General features: G+C 34.2%; 1 protein-coding gene across 3 annotated transcripts in view; it reads left to right on the forward strand.

Moving 5' to 3' along the window:
* Positions 1–16395, forward strand: part of LRBA (LPS responsive beige-like anchor protein) — a 357721-nt gene that overhangs the window by 250303 nt on the left and 91023 nt on the right. For all 3 annotated transcript variants that reach the window (XM_081959507.1, XM_081959508.1, XM_081959509.1), the window contains exons 43-44: positions 506–621; positions 1561–1673. In XM_081959507.1, the coding sequence (XP_081815633.1) occupies positions 506–621; positions 1561–1673 (229 nt within the window). The remainder of the gene's footprint in view (positions 1–505; positions 622–1560; positions 1674–16395) is intronic.

Raw genomic sequence — 16395 nt, forward strand, 5'->3', positions numbered from 1 at the left:
GGTAGTTAAGCATTTTAAATGCATAAGTATCATAAATAAATATTATATGATGCTATAAATATCACAGTTATATATCAATATCAGTTAAATATATTTTGAACTACTTGCTATACGAAAGCACCTCCAAATTATTGTTAAGCTACACAATACAAAAGAATGAATAAAAACAATATAGATGTGAAATATATAATAAAAAGTTGAGGGGGGAAAGGAAAAGAAATACATATTATTTATCCAAGGCTCACAAAGAAAGGACTTGAGTAAACAAAGATTTGTTGGCTTCTCAGAAGCTGAGATAGTAAAAGTTTTATGAAACTTTTCCTCAGATTTTTTTGGAGTAGAGGCACAAATATAGAGAAGGCTTGCTTACAAGTGACTGCAAGTTGATAGTCTTGTCATTCTTAAGTGTGTACAACACAACTTTCCTAATTATCTCAATGATATATTTTGGTTTCAGATTGCTTAGGGACTCAAGCTGACATGTCATAAAATTTTTGTATTTCAGACGTATTTCTATGGCCACTCCACGTCAAATCTTTAAAGCTTCAAATATGACTCAGCGATGGCAACACAGAGAGATTTCAAACTTTGAATATCTTATGTTTCTTAATACCATTGCAGGTAATAAAGGAAATCCCTTAAAGACAATTTGAACAAATTTGGCATAATATTTTCTGAAAATTAATTAGAAGAATTTGAGTCTCTCTTTTTAGATAAATGCTACTGCTCTTGCTTATTATTGGTGTTTCTTAACATTTATAAAGAATCCCTGTACATTATTTAATCACTTATTTTTCAACATTTATCTGCCTCCCAGCTCATAAAACTCCAGGTGGTTTGCAATAATATAAAAATACAGAAATCAATCACTTGAATCCAAACTCAGTGTTAAATATAAATGATAACATGGCAGCCCATCAATAATAAGTCAATATAAAACCTTTAAAAACATCTGCCATATGCCTGATTAAATAATATTGTTCTTATTGGGTGAAAATATCAGCAGGGAGGATGCGGGGCATAGCCTTGGAGGAAATATTACTCCTTGTCTTTATTTTTAGTTATAGTGCATTTCTTTCTTGATATACCAAGAAGGATACACTGATTATTGTTAATTCAGTATTATTTTCACTATTATATTCATTTAGTTTGCAACTTTTCATTAGTTAACAATATTTTTAATAAGATGACTGTCTTATTATATTGGAACTTTAAGGATAGCTCTGCCTTCGATTCTGATTTAATTCTGCATGCTATTTGGAACGCTGACAATGACTTCCTGTATCATTGGTCAACTTACCAATGATAAGTACTAAGCAACATAGAAGAGGTTACATTCACCACATCTTATTTATTCCTCAGTTTAAATTGTCTTTCATAAGAATTCATTATTCTTAAGAATGCTCTGTGTATAGAATTTTTAAAAGACAGATAGAGAGTGAGAACTCGTCTACATTTTATTTCATAAAGTTGTATTTATTCCTATAAGATTTAATAAAGGTTTCTTTAATTTTGTGCCTTCCATATATAAAAAAAAGCATCATTGGTTTTTCTCACCAGGGCGTACATACAATGATTTAAACCAGTATCCAGTATTTCCTTGGGTGATCACTAACTATGAATCGGAAGAGTTGGACCTTACACTTCCAAGTAATTTCCGAGATTTGTCAAAGGTACTTTTTTTAAAAAAAGAATTATACATGGAGCCCTTGGAGCCCTCTGAATGTGATTGTTTATTTGCAGATGTTACCCAACTATGAGGCTTGCTCCTTGTTTATACCTTGTGTCATGGTGAAACAGTGGTTAGAATGCAGTTATTGCAGGCTAACTTTGCTCACTGCCAGAAGTTTGATCCTATGCAGCTCAAAGTTGATTCAGCCTTCCATCCATCCAAGATCAGTAAAATGAGAACCCAGATTGTTGGGGGCAATATGCTGACTCCATTTGTAAACCATTTAGAGAGTGCTGTAAAGCACTATGAAGTGGTATATAAGTATAAGTGCTATTGCTATTATATATAGTAACTTTGTTTGTTTATCACATTTTTAAACTACCTATCACCATCAGAGACAAAAGACAATAAAAAGGTTAAGGAAAAAAAACCCCACCAAAACATAAATCCTTTTGAGCAGCCAATGCTCAAATAAGCATAGATTAACACCAAGCAAACAATCAAGCAGAAAACACTAATCCAGGAACCACCAAGGGAAAACCATACCCCACCAAACTGGCAGACAAGCGATCTCCAAGGATTCCACAATTAAAGTTATAGAATTCACTTCTACAAGAAATAATGATGGTGTCTGTGAACATGAATGCTATAAACTAGAAGGGAACAATACGCTTTCAATAACTGTTCAGTATGACTATATTAGTATTAGAAATTAATATTGTTCTGTTGCAGAATAAGAGTGGGAGGAGAACCTTGTGCTAGACATCAGGCGGGCCAATTTAAAGATGAGTATTCATCTAGTTAGGTCTTTGGTCTGATCCAAAGCACCTGAGGGTAGAACAAGAAGCAATGGGTGGAAACTAATCAAGGAGAGAAGCAACTTAGAACTGAGGAGAAATTTCCTGACAGTGAGAACAATTAATCAGTGGAACAGCTTGCCTCCAGAAGTTGTGAATGCCCCAACACTGGAAGTCTTTAAGAAGATGTTGGATAGCTATTTGTCTGAAACGGTATAGGGTTTCCTGCCTAGGCAGGGGGTTGGACTAGAAGACCTCCAAGGTCCCTTCCAACTCTACTATTGTATTGTATATTGTATTGATTAGCAGCTCTCATTTTGTTCTGGGCATGCTGCTGTGCTGAAGCCAAACTAATTATTTCCTAACTAATTTTTATAGGCTTCATTTTATTTATTTATTTATTTTATATGCCGCTTATCTCAGTGTGGAGAGACTCTGAGTGGCTAAAGGTTACCCATATGATACAAATATTCTGTAGCAATAGAATAGAATACCATCATCCAGACTATACTTGCATATTTAAGTGAGCATATGCACCTGAATTTATGATCTCCTTTTCTTATGTTTAGCTGCACTTGATCGGAAGTTATGCTCTGAATTATAAGTGCTACTTCTAATTGATGCAGTCTTGATAGAAGAGAATATTTGTAGCTCATGGTTCAACTGTGAAGTCTTGGGTCTTCTATGAAGTTGGTTGTTCTCCAGTGTAGGTTGTAGGAGGGTCCAGGAATGGGTTGTTATGTCCTTTTCTGCCCTGAGACCGAGTCATAATTGTAGCCACGCCTCCAATCCTCTCTTGCCTGGCTCCAGTTTCCACTCAGTCTTTGCCCAAGAGAAACATATTTTCTGGACAACTGACCATTAGTCAAAATCATTCCTGGACCCTTCTACTAACTGCTGTCCATGTGGTAAGAGCTGCTAGCTCTGGGTATCAGGGCTCCAGCAGCTCCAGCGGAGCCGCTCGCATCAGAGGGTGGAGTGGACCGACATAATTGTGAAGAAAAAATTCCTGGACCCAACTACAAACCACTGAGAAGCAACGTATCAGGTAACACCAATGTTTCTTTTCTTGCAGATGTTTCAGTACTAAACTAGATAACATAATCAATGCTAGGTAAGTTTGGTAGTGAAAAGTCTGCAAGAAAACAACCAAACTCAGTGATGAAGTCTCCTCAGGTCCCATTTCTCATAGTTATACTACAGCAGATTTCTGCTCTTCATATTTGTTTCGGAACATTTTTTTTTAAATTAAAGATAATAATTGCAATAGAAAAACTAATACAAATTAAAGAAGGAAAGGAGAAAGAATAAAAAATGCAAAGAAAAAGAAAATGAAGGAAGGAAGGATGGAAGGGAAGGAAGGAAGGAAGGAGACATCCAACAATCATCACAAATATAAAAAATTAGTAACTTTTCACCACCTCTTAATTTACAACCAATGATCATTCCATATGCCATATCTTATCTACAGTCTATAAAACATCATCATTTCAGTCCTGGTGTCAGCAAAAGTCCATTAAGGATTGCCAGAAATAACGATATATTTTAACTTTAATCAAATAAACCAACTTTATAGTCCTTCCTTTTACTTCTAACAACTTTCATCTTTGGTCCATTCAAATAATGTCACAGATCTTGATTTCTTTTCATTTCTTTTTTATAGTAAGATTCATCCAAGCTTTTATTAACCTATTTTGTAAATCCAATACTAAAGAATAATACAGGTCACTCTTTTTATTATTTCCCATTTGATTTTTAAAGCACCAACCAATTTTGTATGTCCAATAAAACATCTTTTTCCAGGCCATTCTCCATGGTCTGTCATTTGTAGATCCACTAGTAGTGTTAACTCTGTCTCTGACTTGTCATATAAAATTTGTTTCTCTTGTGCCGTTTCTTCCAAAACATCTTTTGAATACAGTCTTTGCTGACACAGTTTGAGTGATATGGCTATTCCCTCATCTTCTGGTGCTCAGAAACACACCAGAGATTAGTGTCTTGTGGTCTCCTTGTGAGCAGAAACTGCCTGGAAGATTTGTGGGTGATCTCTGTCCTCTCTTTGTCTAGAGAGCTTCAAAGAGCTGACCTGCTCACCATTTCTTCATTATTTGCTCACTTTTTGCAGAGCCATCTTCACTCTGCCATTTCTCCCTCTGGATGTCCATTTATATTAGGACTTGTGAACTAATGTTCAACCCAACTATAAGGTACCCAGCTTAAGAAAACTTCAGCATAGAATATTTTAGTAATTAATGTAACCATCCATAAATATTCTTGTTAGGTTTTTTTTACATTCTGCTGGATATGACCAAGTTTTAAATGAAATATAGAGGTATATCTAAAATTTATTCACTAAATGTAGTAAACTTAATATTGACCAATAGGTTTTATATAACACTATAATAGCACACAATATAACGTTACAATAGCACATAGTTTGTAAAAATAGTTGCTGTTCTTAAATTTTGAACAATTGCACAATTAAAAAAAATATCTGGGTATGTAAAATTTAATGCATAGAATCTGTAAATATGACTGAATTTAAATTATAGCATGGACTAATCCTATAAACGTCATATTTTCATTTAAAAAAAATAAAAAATAACATCTCTACATGCCATAGAGTTGCTTCTAGCACCTTGGATAAATCTCAGAAGCAGCTTCCATGGTAACAGAGTTAAAGAACCTTCAGTTCTGCAAACAATTCCTTTGTTTAGAATCACCATGTAGTACTGAAAGTTTTGAACTGGATTTTTAGTTCTTAAAATCATAGCAATGTCTCTATTGTTTTGAAACATTTATCATATTAATATCTTTATTAAGATAGTTATTGGCCAAAAATGTGATTTAGTTGACTTACAAATACAATCCCTTCTTTATTCTGATTTAATTTTGAAGTCTTGTTCTAAGCAACAAAATTGAATCAAAACAATTGAAATTCTTACTGTTTAAAATTATTCTATACCTGATTATTATATCTTACAAATACTGGAAATGTATTTCCAGTGGCTTTTTCTCCTTTGGTTTGAGTGTTTCTTTTCAACGCATAAGTGTGCCATATTTTATTTATGAACAGTACATATTTTATTTATGAAATATACATTGCTTCTCATTGTCTTGTTCATATCCTGTCTCCTTTTCAATCCAATCATTTTCCTTCCTTATTTCATCCTCATTACATTGTGATATGTTGAAAGGAATCTTGTAGATGTAACCTATTCTATTAAGTTTTTTTTCTTTTCAACTTTTTATGACTTCATTAGAAGATTGTTAAAATCTTTTTTTCTCAGTTACTTTTATTCTCAATCTATATATACATTATAATAATTTTGTACACTGCAACTCATTATTTTATCTCATAAAAATATTAGAAGGTTTCATGGGTGTATTAAAACCATACTGCCTTCTATATTCAAATAGGAAAGATGGCCTGGAGCACCTGAGGGCTCTTGCATAGCATGTGTTGGCAACTCCTTACAAAAAGCTGCATCTTTTGTAGACTTTAGACCTTCTGCTATATGATCCCAGAAGCAGACAAATTGATTTAAAGATGTTTTGTCAGGTATTACATAAATGATGTGTTCTCCAAACCAATTACCGCCTTTTGAGTACTGATTGCCTCGTTGTCCTATCATGTAAACATCTTCTGATACATAAGCATTAGTCAGGACAAATAACAAACCACTAGAAAGTATTCTAGTTGTTAGAGTACACATCCCATGTAAGATCTTTTCCTCTATGTATGATATTTAGCAGCAGCATCAGTCTAAACCAATTGGTAAAGAAAATACTTTCTTTCATGACAAGATTTCTGTGTGATTGCAAACTCAGTGTCTTCTGGATATATGGTCATAGATTCCCAATATTACCTAGGAATTGTGAAATTTGTAATAATGAATTTTTTGTAGAGCACCAGGTTCTTATATTGTGCGTTAAAAGTTATTCTGTAAAATGACAATGTCAAGTAGAGATTTATATTAAGATTACTGATATAATGGATTGATATTTGCTTCAACATGAATTACAGTGTATCAGAGCACAAAATAATGAACAAAGGTAAGATCAGGATTACCATAGAAATAATAGGTAGATTCATTTCAAGCCATCAAGTAGCTTGTTTGAGTTTCTAAACCATGATACAAGAACCCAGCAATTATGTTAAGTGGTTAATAGTTTCTGGGTTAGATTTATGTTTGAATCATATTATTATGTCTTTGTCAACTGCTTAGTAAACTGTATGAGACCAACTACACTTTCCCTCTATAAAACCATATTATCCAAGGTATTTATTTCCTTATTAATTCAAATTGTAGGGCCACACATCTTAAAATGTGAGTCTTAACAACTTCAGGGGTTTTTTGGAAACCCCTGAAGACCCATCTGCTTCTCCAGGCACAGCAATCCAGGGAGTAAGCGAATGTGTGTAGTATCTTTGATGGGCACTTTGTGCTTTAGTGGATCTTAAAATGTATATTTTGTATTGTATCCTCATTGTATTTTTTATCTTTGCTATCCACCCAGAGTTGCATTAGCGATATGGGCAATCATATACATTTATGTGAGTAAATAAGTGAATAAATATAATTACCACAGTCAGAGTTGCTTATGAAGCACAGATTATTTTCAATGTAATTATGATTTATAGAATAATATCCTGTTTACTGGGTTTTATGTAAATTGCATAATGAAAACAATTATATATGATTCCTAGTTTAAAAGGGAAAATAGCATGCAATTCTTTTTGCTGTTTACTTATCATATATTATATAATTACATTCCTTTGCACTATTAATCATTAGAATTTTTAGAGACATACTATAGTTCACATACTTTTCTTTTTTACTAGCTGACTTCAACAGTGTCAACCAGCTGCCACCATCTCCAGACCTTTACTTCAGCCCAAATGTGGTCTCTGCCACTAAAAAATGCCACCCTAATCCCGATGGCAGCCAGTCACCACAACCCCATTGCACCATAGCCCCAATTGCTCCTACAACCCTTTGCCTCACAGACCCTCCAGGCCCAGTTGAATTTCACAATTTTTGTTCCATTGTTGATAAGATGCACTCATCCTAATCCTACTGTATGCAAGTAGTTATCTATGCACCAGCCGCAAATAGTTGTGCCCACTTTCCTTTTTGAGACTGCTTGCACTGTTCTCCAAGCCTTCTGGTGTTCTTGCAAGAATGGGCATGATATTTGGAGAAGAAATGGTGTGTGCAAAAAAAAAAAAATCACACACAAATTCAATGCAAAATAATTGTCCTATCGTTATTTGGTTAAGCCAGTGTTCCACAAATATTTTTCTTCATTCCTCCAAAAATTAGTTGAGTCATTTTTACCATTTACCAGAAAGTCCTTATTTAAATGTCCTGTTGTCATTTGGTAACAGGTTCAAAAAAAACCTTTTATCTAATTATTTGTAACTTTCACAGGCTTGGGAAACATTAGATTAAACTCTTATTTCAGAGTTTCTAACCTGTTCTGGGAACGACGTAAAGAACTAGGTTCTATGAAAATATATTGAAAAAGATGGGTATGCATTGTCCTAGAAAACAAAAGACAGGGGAGTATAAAAGCTTTTTTCAGATACATGTATAGAGGAAAGTCAAAATCTGTTTTCTGTTGTTCCATATTTCAGGAAGTGGGATAATGGATAAAGTTATAGGAAGGTAAATACTGATTACCTGTAGTCCTCCATTTATATAGACAAGTCACTTAGCAACCATCTGAGGTTACAACCAATCTCCCTCAGGATACTTATGACCTGGTTTCAAAGTTCTGATGACTCCCCCTCCACCATGGTGATGTGATCACATTTTGGACATTCAGCAACCGACCTGCATTTATGGTCAATTGCAGCATCCTATGGTCACTTGATCATGATTTATGATTTTTTATTTTTTTTTGGCAGAAACCAGCAATTTTGATTTCCAGCAGAAAAAAATTCATTGGATTGGTGGCCACTTGATGGCCACCACAAAAAAAAGGTTGTCAAATTGGAAACGATCATGTATTGATCCACTTAATAACTGACATGATGTATGACGAGCATTTCAGCTTCAATTACGGTCATAGATCAAGGGCTACCTCTGTGGAGTGGATATGTGTGAATGATCTTGGGAGACAGGGCAAAGAGACGCAGCCAAGAGAATGATCATATAAAAGGCAGCTTAGACCACAGCAGAAATTCTCCCTAGTTCGTGGACTCCATAGGGGATTTGTGGAGGAGAAATGTACTTATGCAAGATTGATACCAGCCTTTTGAGGTAGACCAGACAGGAAACGTGGTGATTCTATTTGTAAAGTTATGTCAGTAGAATATTGCAAGTCTGGGAGTGCAATTCCTTCAGCTGCATCTCTTTGTCCTCTCTTCCAAAGTTATTCTCACACACCATTAAAGATTAAATGTTAGAATAAAACCTCAGATCAGTGGAACTGTTTGCTGTTCTAGTTTAATGAGACCAGGAAATCAACTTTAGAGGAAAACTAAAACTTCATTATTGAGATTAGCTCTAATAACAGAATCTTGCAAATGTGATTGTGCTGCACCTTTACCTAGAGAGCTGCTTCTATATGTCTCTGGTGTGGTCATTTTCTTTATTCTCTACTAGAACCAAGTACCTAAAAAGGGTTTTGATCACTTTCTTTTGAACATATTTGATTGACACTAGATAGCCATTTATGTAGGATGTTTTAATTTTGATTCTTGTATTGAATGAGGGGCTGGAATTGATGGCTTTAATGAGCCTTTCAGTTTTATGTTTCTATTGAAGACAGATGTTCAATACAGCGTGGAAGCATGTATTCTCATTCTCTTTTTTTATAACAAAGCACACACAACTGCATGTGATTGGCATTTCTGGCTCTCTTGAACAGGGTTCCTGGGCTTTTCCTGCACAATCCTTCTACCCCCTCCCACATTTCAAGGGAGAGACTCAGTATTCAGTAAATACTGAAACCTTACTCTTGCCCAGAGAAGTCCTCTTTGTGGCTGAGTAGTGAAGTGCTGACATCTCCCCTTGTTTTCCTTCCTCTTTGTAGTTTAACCAAGTAAGGGATGAATGTTATAAAAATCCTTTCAGAATGAGAGTGCTGCTGATTCAATGAAAATGCAAGTATTTATTAGGCATAGCAATATTAAGGAATTAAACAGGAATTAAAAGGCAAAAGGAGGGGAAGTTGGAATGACAATGACATTAGCAGGTTTTTTGTCAAAGTATAATGAATGGAAACAGATTTTAAATATTCTATAAACTAAAATTCTAATCTAAATCTAGCTCTATCATTCCATAGATATTTTTGTTTTTAGGATCTTCATTCCATAGATATTTTTCTTTTTAGGATCTTCAATCTTAGATTCCTGGGATTGTTTTTTCAGCTTATCTGGCTTTAAATCAAAATGGGAAGAGACTCCTACTTATCCCATGAGTAACGTGCATAAAGAGAAAATGGACCTGCCTCTTCATCTTTTTAAAAAGCTAACCTGAAAGGGAAATCTTTCCATGCTTGATTGGCTCTTTAGCATTTGATTTTCTGGGGTTTGTTTGTCTTTGCTCATTACCTATATCGACAAGTTAGGTTTGTGACATATTAGATTTAGGATTTCTTTAACTCTTTCCTGTCTGAATGGCTTTCAGTAAGAATTTATTTTGTGTCACAACCTTTTGCAATGCGATTTCTTTACAATTTGAAACTTCTGAAGGCAATATAAACAAAAAGAAAGTTATGTTTCTAATGCCTAATTAGTGTAACATAATGTGAATTATACAGTGTGTAGGATATTATGTATTATATGTGTTAATGCAATAGTAGCAATTGATCTTTTAAAAGGGGAGGGAGAGTTTTATATGTTATAAAAGGCATAATGTGATCACAAGCAAAGTGATTCATAGTTTAAAAATTACTAATCATTAGTATATTTTCATCAGGGTTTCAAAAACGAGAGTCTCTGTAGGAATGTAGCACAGTTCATGTTCAGTGTTAGACTTGAGTTTTAGAAATGCAATGAAACAAATATGGTTTGGATCATTCAGCTTGCATATCCCAAACTATTCCAATGATCATTAACCATGATAACATTTACTGGAATGTCCTAAAGATCAGATGTTTCTGGAAGAATGAAGGAACCAAAGTGTATTTGTGTGATACTCTTTATTGTATTACATTATAATCTCTTCATGTTTACTTAAGCTGGATATAAGGAGTAACATATTTTCAGTTGTACACCAATGTTAGGATCAGTCCTCATTTTAGAAACCATAGCTTTTTTTAAAAAAAATTGCAAAGTAATTAGATTAAACATGAGGCAAATAATGATGACTTTTGAATCAAGAAGTTGGCAGGTTATGCATGCCTTCTACTTCTCTGGATTGCTTTGGCTGCTTGTTATATTTATTTTTTGTTTCTTTGCTATGTTATTTTGTTTTCCAAATCTGATGATGAAACCCACCTTAAATAGCGAACCACCAACAAATATAATTATCGGATATATACAGTATATACATACAGTAAAAATTAGATGGTATGAAAAAAAATCAGGGTATATGTGCGGTTAAAAGATAAAATTTTGGTAATTTGGATAGCTAACTGTAGTTTCTTTTGCAGAACTTTTTAAAAAGTCCATGACAAATGTTGGCTTTAAAATGGTTGAGCTCTGTTAGCTGCATCTAACTCTAATTGCATCTTCGTAATTGCTGCATCCTTTGCGACAATAAGTAAGATCTATTGCAGTACTATAGGTCAGAGGTCTATTTTAAGTTGCCTATTTTTTCAGGGAATGCCATTCTCTTGGGTAGATCAGTGAACTGCAATTGTAGCACGCTTTGCATAAACTCATTTATGGCCCATGCATCACAATTGGGAATTTCCTAGTTTTGGCACCCATAGAAATAATACCATTTCAGATCCAATTAAGCAGAGCAGTAGTTATCTGCTCATTTTAAAATACGATACAAGAGGAAAAAGAAAAAGTCTTTCAGGGAGACTTATTTTAGACTGTAATGCTTTTCCTTGGAATGCCTAATAATTAGTTAACTATTTAGAAAATCCCATAGCCGTTGTCAGGAAAATATGGGTAAGCATAGTAGAATGTATTAGCCCAATGCACTGTCTCCATTTTATTATGAAGCTGCTGAGAAAGCAGTGATATAGAGCACTGTCATTACCGATTCCACCGTCTTCTGTGTACTGCCATTAATTTATAGTAGAAAACAATATGTAGCCTTCCAAATGCAGCAAAGCAGAATCTTTTAATGAGGTAGATGTTATTACCACAATAAATCAGTGCATTTGTGTAATGTATAATTCAATGTGTTATGCCCACTGTAACTTCTCTGAGTAAGCTGATAGTGTATCATTGTCACTGCACAATCTTAGAGTCCTTTATTTCTAAGCCCTTCCCCCATTTGGTGATTTTTTTCTAATTTGTCTGCAAATAAATGTGGAATGGTTTGATAGTTGTCCTAGTGCCAGGTTCTTCAAACCCAGTGTTAAAAAAAAAAGGAGGATTAAAAATCAATAGGGTAGATTCCTGTTCACCGTATGATACTTTTATCCTTCTTTCAAAGGAGAGTTAAATCAATTCTAACTGGTTTTAGCTTTATATTCAGCAGATGTAATTTTATAACTATTGATCGGTAGTGGTCATTTGGAGATAATAAAAACAAGAGCAGTTAAAAGCATCCATTTGAAAAGCTTTCGCATTATGTAGATGCTGCACCAAAAAAGCAAAAATGAACCCATCCACTCTACTATCTCTTTTATAAACAATAGCCAGAATGCCTGATTACCACAGAGCAAAAACTAAGTAGTTTTTATAATGGTTCATTGACAATAAATAAAATAATTAAAATCTGAATAAGCAATTTTTTTCTTTTCTTTCAACTCCTTGGTAAACGGAATATTTTATTTACTTACTTACTTACTTACATACATACATACATACATACATACATACATACATACATACATACATACATACATAAAATTTCCTACTAGGATGTACTTTAAAAGGCCTGTTTAGATGTGATAGTATTTGGAAGAAAAAATAAATGTAACAAAATAAAGTTGCATTATCAAATAACAAAGTTAATTATATTATGTCTGCTGCCAATTTGTACTTCATTTTTAATTTCTATGTTCTAAATATTAGACCACCAAAATCATCACATATGATATGTCAAAATCAGCAAATGACATCATATACGACCATTATCCCAGGACTATGTGGAAATACCTTCAAAAGTTCAAGAGGCATTAGCTTCTCCAGTAGTGCCGTTATTACAAAAACATTCGTACTAGCCTCATCTCACCAATACTGTATAAATAACTAAGGTGCACATGACAATTTTATAGTTTCCTGCTACTTTCAGATACTAATTCTACCACAACATACAATGTTACCAAGTTTTGCATAGCAGCAATCAAAATTTGTCAGATGATACGAAAGCCAGCTTTAATGCGTATTTCATATATTTTGGTTGAGTTTTGTATTTTGTTAGATTTAGTTAGCCGTATATTAGCTTTTATGAGATTTTTTGTATGCATATATTTATTCATAGTTTTTTTTTATAGAAATCATTCTAACCTGTGGTTAACGTTATCCTTTTTTCCAGTACTACTAGAGACCACATTATGTCAGCTTGTTTAAAAAAGTGATTGGAACTCTCACTCCTTAAGATACTACTTGAAGAACCCTTTTTCACTAGGTTTTGAAAATGCTCAAATATCTTTTAAAATCATATTTGGGATACTGATTTCAAATCAATTGAACTCTGGCTCCCAGTTTTGCGGTTTATCATGTCTTTTCAAACGAGCATGCATCAGTCTGATACCTAGTCTCTATCACAGTCCTGAAATTTTGCCAGATCGTCACTTTGGCCAAGCAGAATACATTGCCTTCTGTGGTCCTGAGAAGACACTACAAAAATATTTCCCCACAATGACATTAATGTGCTTGTAGAAACATCTCTGTAGTATCCTTGAACCAAGTAGCTTTTCATTGTCTTTCTAAAGAGAATCCCAAAAGGAGTTTATCTATCCTATACTGCTGAAATTCCCTGGCAGAGAGCTTGACTTCTAGTTATCATTTCTCAGGTTTGACTATTGTTTGAATATATTCTTCTGGATTACCTGATTCAAACCACCATCTGCACCACCTACCTTTCCTAGGGACTGAAAGGTATATTAATGTATTTTTTTTCAACACACACACACACGCACACACAACCTTATAGTTGTAATAAAGGTTTCATTCTATGTGATTTGATTGTTTTATATAGTTTGGCTGAGTTTTCTTGTATCAAAATATAAAAATAATGGGGTGGCAAATAAAGTGCTTTATACACTTAAGTAAACAACATTGATGTAACACGATAGCATCAAAAATAATAACTTGATTTATGTAATAACACTTTATTAGTCTGGAATCTTAATGATGAAGTTTCAATCTTTTACAATTATAGTATATGCTTATGTTTTACTCATATTAGAAAGTCAACACACATTTAAGACAAAGAAGACCCATTAAGTATTAAGTAATTTAGTAAGTTAATTTATATTTTATACCACCATATTGTGAGTAGGGAAGATAGAGGGAGTGCAGAGGACAAAGGTCAGTGGCCTGTGCACCATTAGGCACGCTGATTATATAAAAACCAAAAACAGCAAAAATACATTCAGGGTAAGTGCACCGGAAATTACAAACTTATTTTATTTCAGGATGACTGGCTTAGTTCAGTGCAATACTTGTCTTGCAGCTGTCTTTCGCAGTTCTCTTTTCAAACTTGGATACTAGTAGATTAGTAAACAAATTACTAGTTTACATGGACAGAGTACCTATCTAGAGTCTCTAATCTCTGCTCTCCAAGCAGAAATTAGGCATCCCACTCAGCCATTCTACTGAAAGAACTGCTGTGCTATCAGCCCCATCTGCCACAAAGATCCTGCAGGAGAAGGGCAGTATGGACCATTGTCGGATCTGGCAGGGTGACAGCTGTGAATCATAAACACAAAGCTCTGTCCCAGCATAACAGATACAATGCTCTTGCTAACCTTAACAGGGACACTAAAGAGACAGGTTATGATTGTTGTGTTGATGATAACTCAAATAAGCAGGGGATCGTGGTCCAAGTTGAAGAACTTGCTTTGGATAGGGGAAAGTATGAATCAGGTATTACATACACATCAATCATGCAAGAAGAGCAAGATATCCAAAAAGAGAAGCCACCTTCTGGTTGGTGATTCAATAGTAAGGGATGTAAATTTAGGAAATGATATGGAAGTTTTGAAAAAGGTCAAGTGTTTGCCAGGTGGTATTGCCAGCAGAGACAAGAGGCATATCTTTAATATAGTCAAGAATGCCAGTAAGAACTGTGATGTTGATGCTATTATACATCTTGGCACAAATGATCTGTCTCAGAAAGATGTAATTTCTGTGCAGAATGATTTCCAGAGCTTGAGGTACGAACTTAGTCGTATAGGCTGTAGGCTTACCTTTTCAGAGGTTTTACCAGTATATAAAAAACAAAAAGAAGAACGCCAGTGTATAGCGGAGTTTAATGTGTGGCTATAGGAATGATGTAAAAGGGAAGGCTTTGATTATATTAGTCATGATATCTGCATCTGGTCCAATTAAAACTGTACAAAAGAGATGGTTTGCATTCATCAAAGAAAGGGTTTAAGTTACTTGGCATTAAATTCACAGATTTTCTAGATAAACGTTTAAACTGAACAGTAGGGACAGAGAATTAACTAATACAGAACATTTCTGTCCCCAGCAATCTAAAATTAATCGGGTTATCAGTGCATGTAACATAGATGTTAAGGCGGGTAAGAATATTTCCTAAAGAATCATGGCAGTGCTGCAGCTTTGATAGTTTATAAAGATGGGCATATTTAGCAAATCATCTGTCTGCTTTATCTTTCCAAGAGAAAATGCTGAGATTCTTGAAAATAAAGCAGATTTCTATGAACAGGTTTTCAAAATATTTGCTCCACCTCTTGGCAGATTGTCATGACTGCATGAATTGCATTACTATCGGCAATTAGTAAATAGTTTACTATATACAGGCAAAATAACTGGTATTTATTGGAACAAAAGTGAATTGCATTAATGAATATTCATATTAATAGCATATTTTGCATATTTCTATATAATATTAACCGGATACATATTGTAAGCACCGAATGCTACTTATTCATTCAGTCTTCCTCACAAGATGGATTTGTTTTTAATTATGTTATGTGCCCTTTTCCGTTGTTTAGGGTTTGCAGTTCTTAATTTTAAAAGAAAAGTGCAGCTATTAGGTCTCACTGCTCTATCATTTATTAAGGTTCATATTAAATATAGTTTATAAGACGTGACAGAAAACCTTTTGAGCATATTGAAACATCTTTGAGCAAAAATGATTATCCGAAATAAGTATCAATGGGAAAGAAAACCTGGCTTTTCTATTTTGTTCAGTTTAATGTTAACAATATTATAGGTAGTCCTCAACTTACAAAAGTTCATTTAGTGACTGCAACTGTAGTGGTCCATATAACAATTGACAAGAAAGGTCATAAAGTGGGGCAAAACTCACTTAACAAATGCCTTGCTTAACAACAGAAATTTTGGGCTCAGTTGTGGTCGTAAGTCAAGCACTACCTGTATTAAGATCTTATTTTCGATATGAATATTCCATAACTAGAAACTGGATAAAATGTTTAAAATAACATTTTGTCCATTCCTTCTTCCACTGAAGCCCTGATCAAATATAGAAGTATATTCTATACTTCTGTTGGAGACACTTCCTAGTAAGAAAATCCTGTATCAATAGGGTGTAATGTATGCAGAGGTGGGTTGCTATGGATCTGATACGGTACAGGTGTACTAGTAGTGGCCCAGAGCAGCTGAGAGCGTACCAGTAATGTGGCTCTTTTGGC

This window comes from Natrix helvetica (assembly GCF_964273705.1).
Source record: "Natrix helvetica genome assembly, chromosome: 7".
NCBI classification, from domain to species: domain Eukaryota; kingdom Metazoa; phylum Chordata; class Lepidosauria; order Squamata; family Natricidae; genus Natrix; species Natrix helvetica.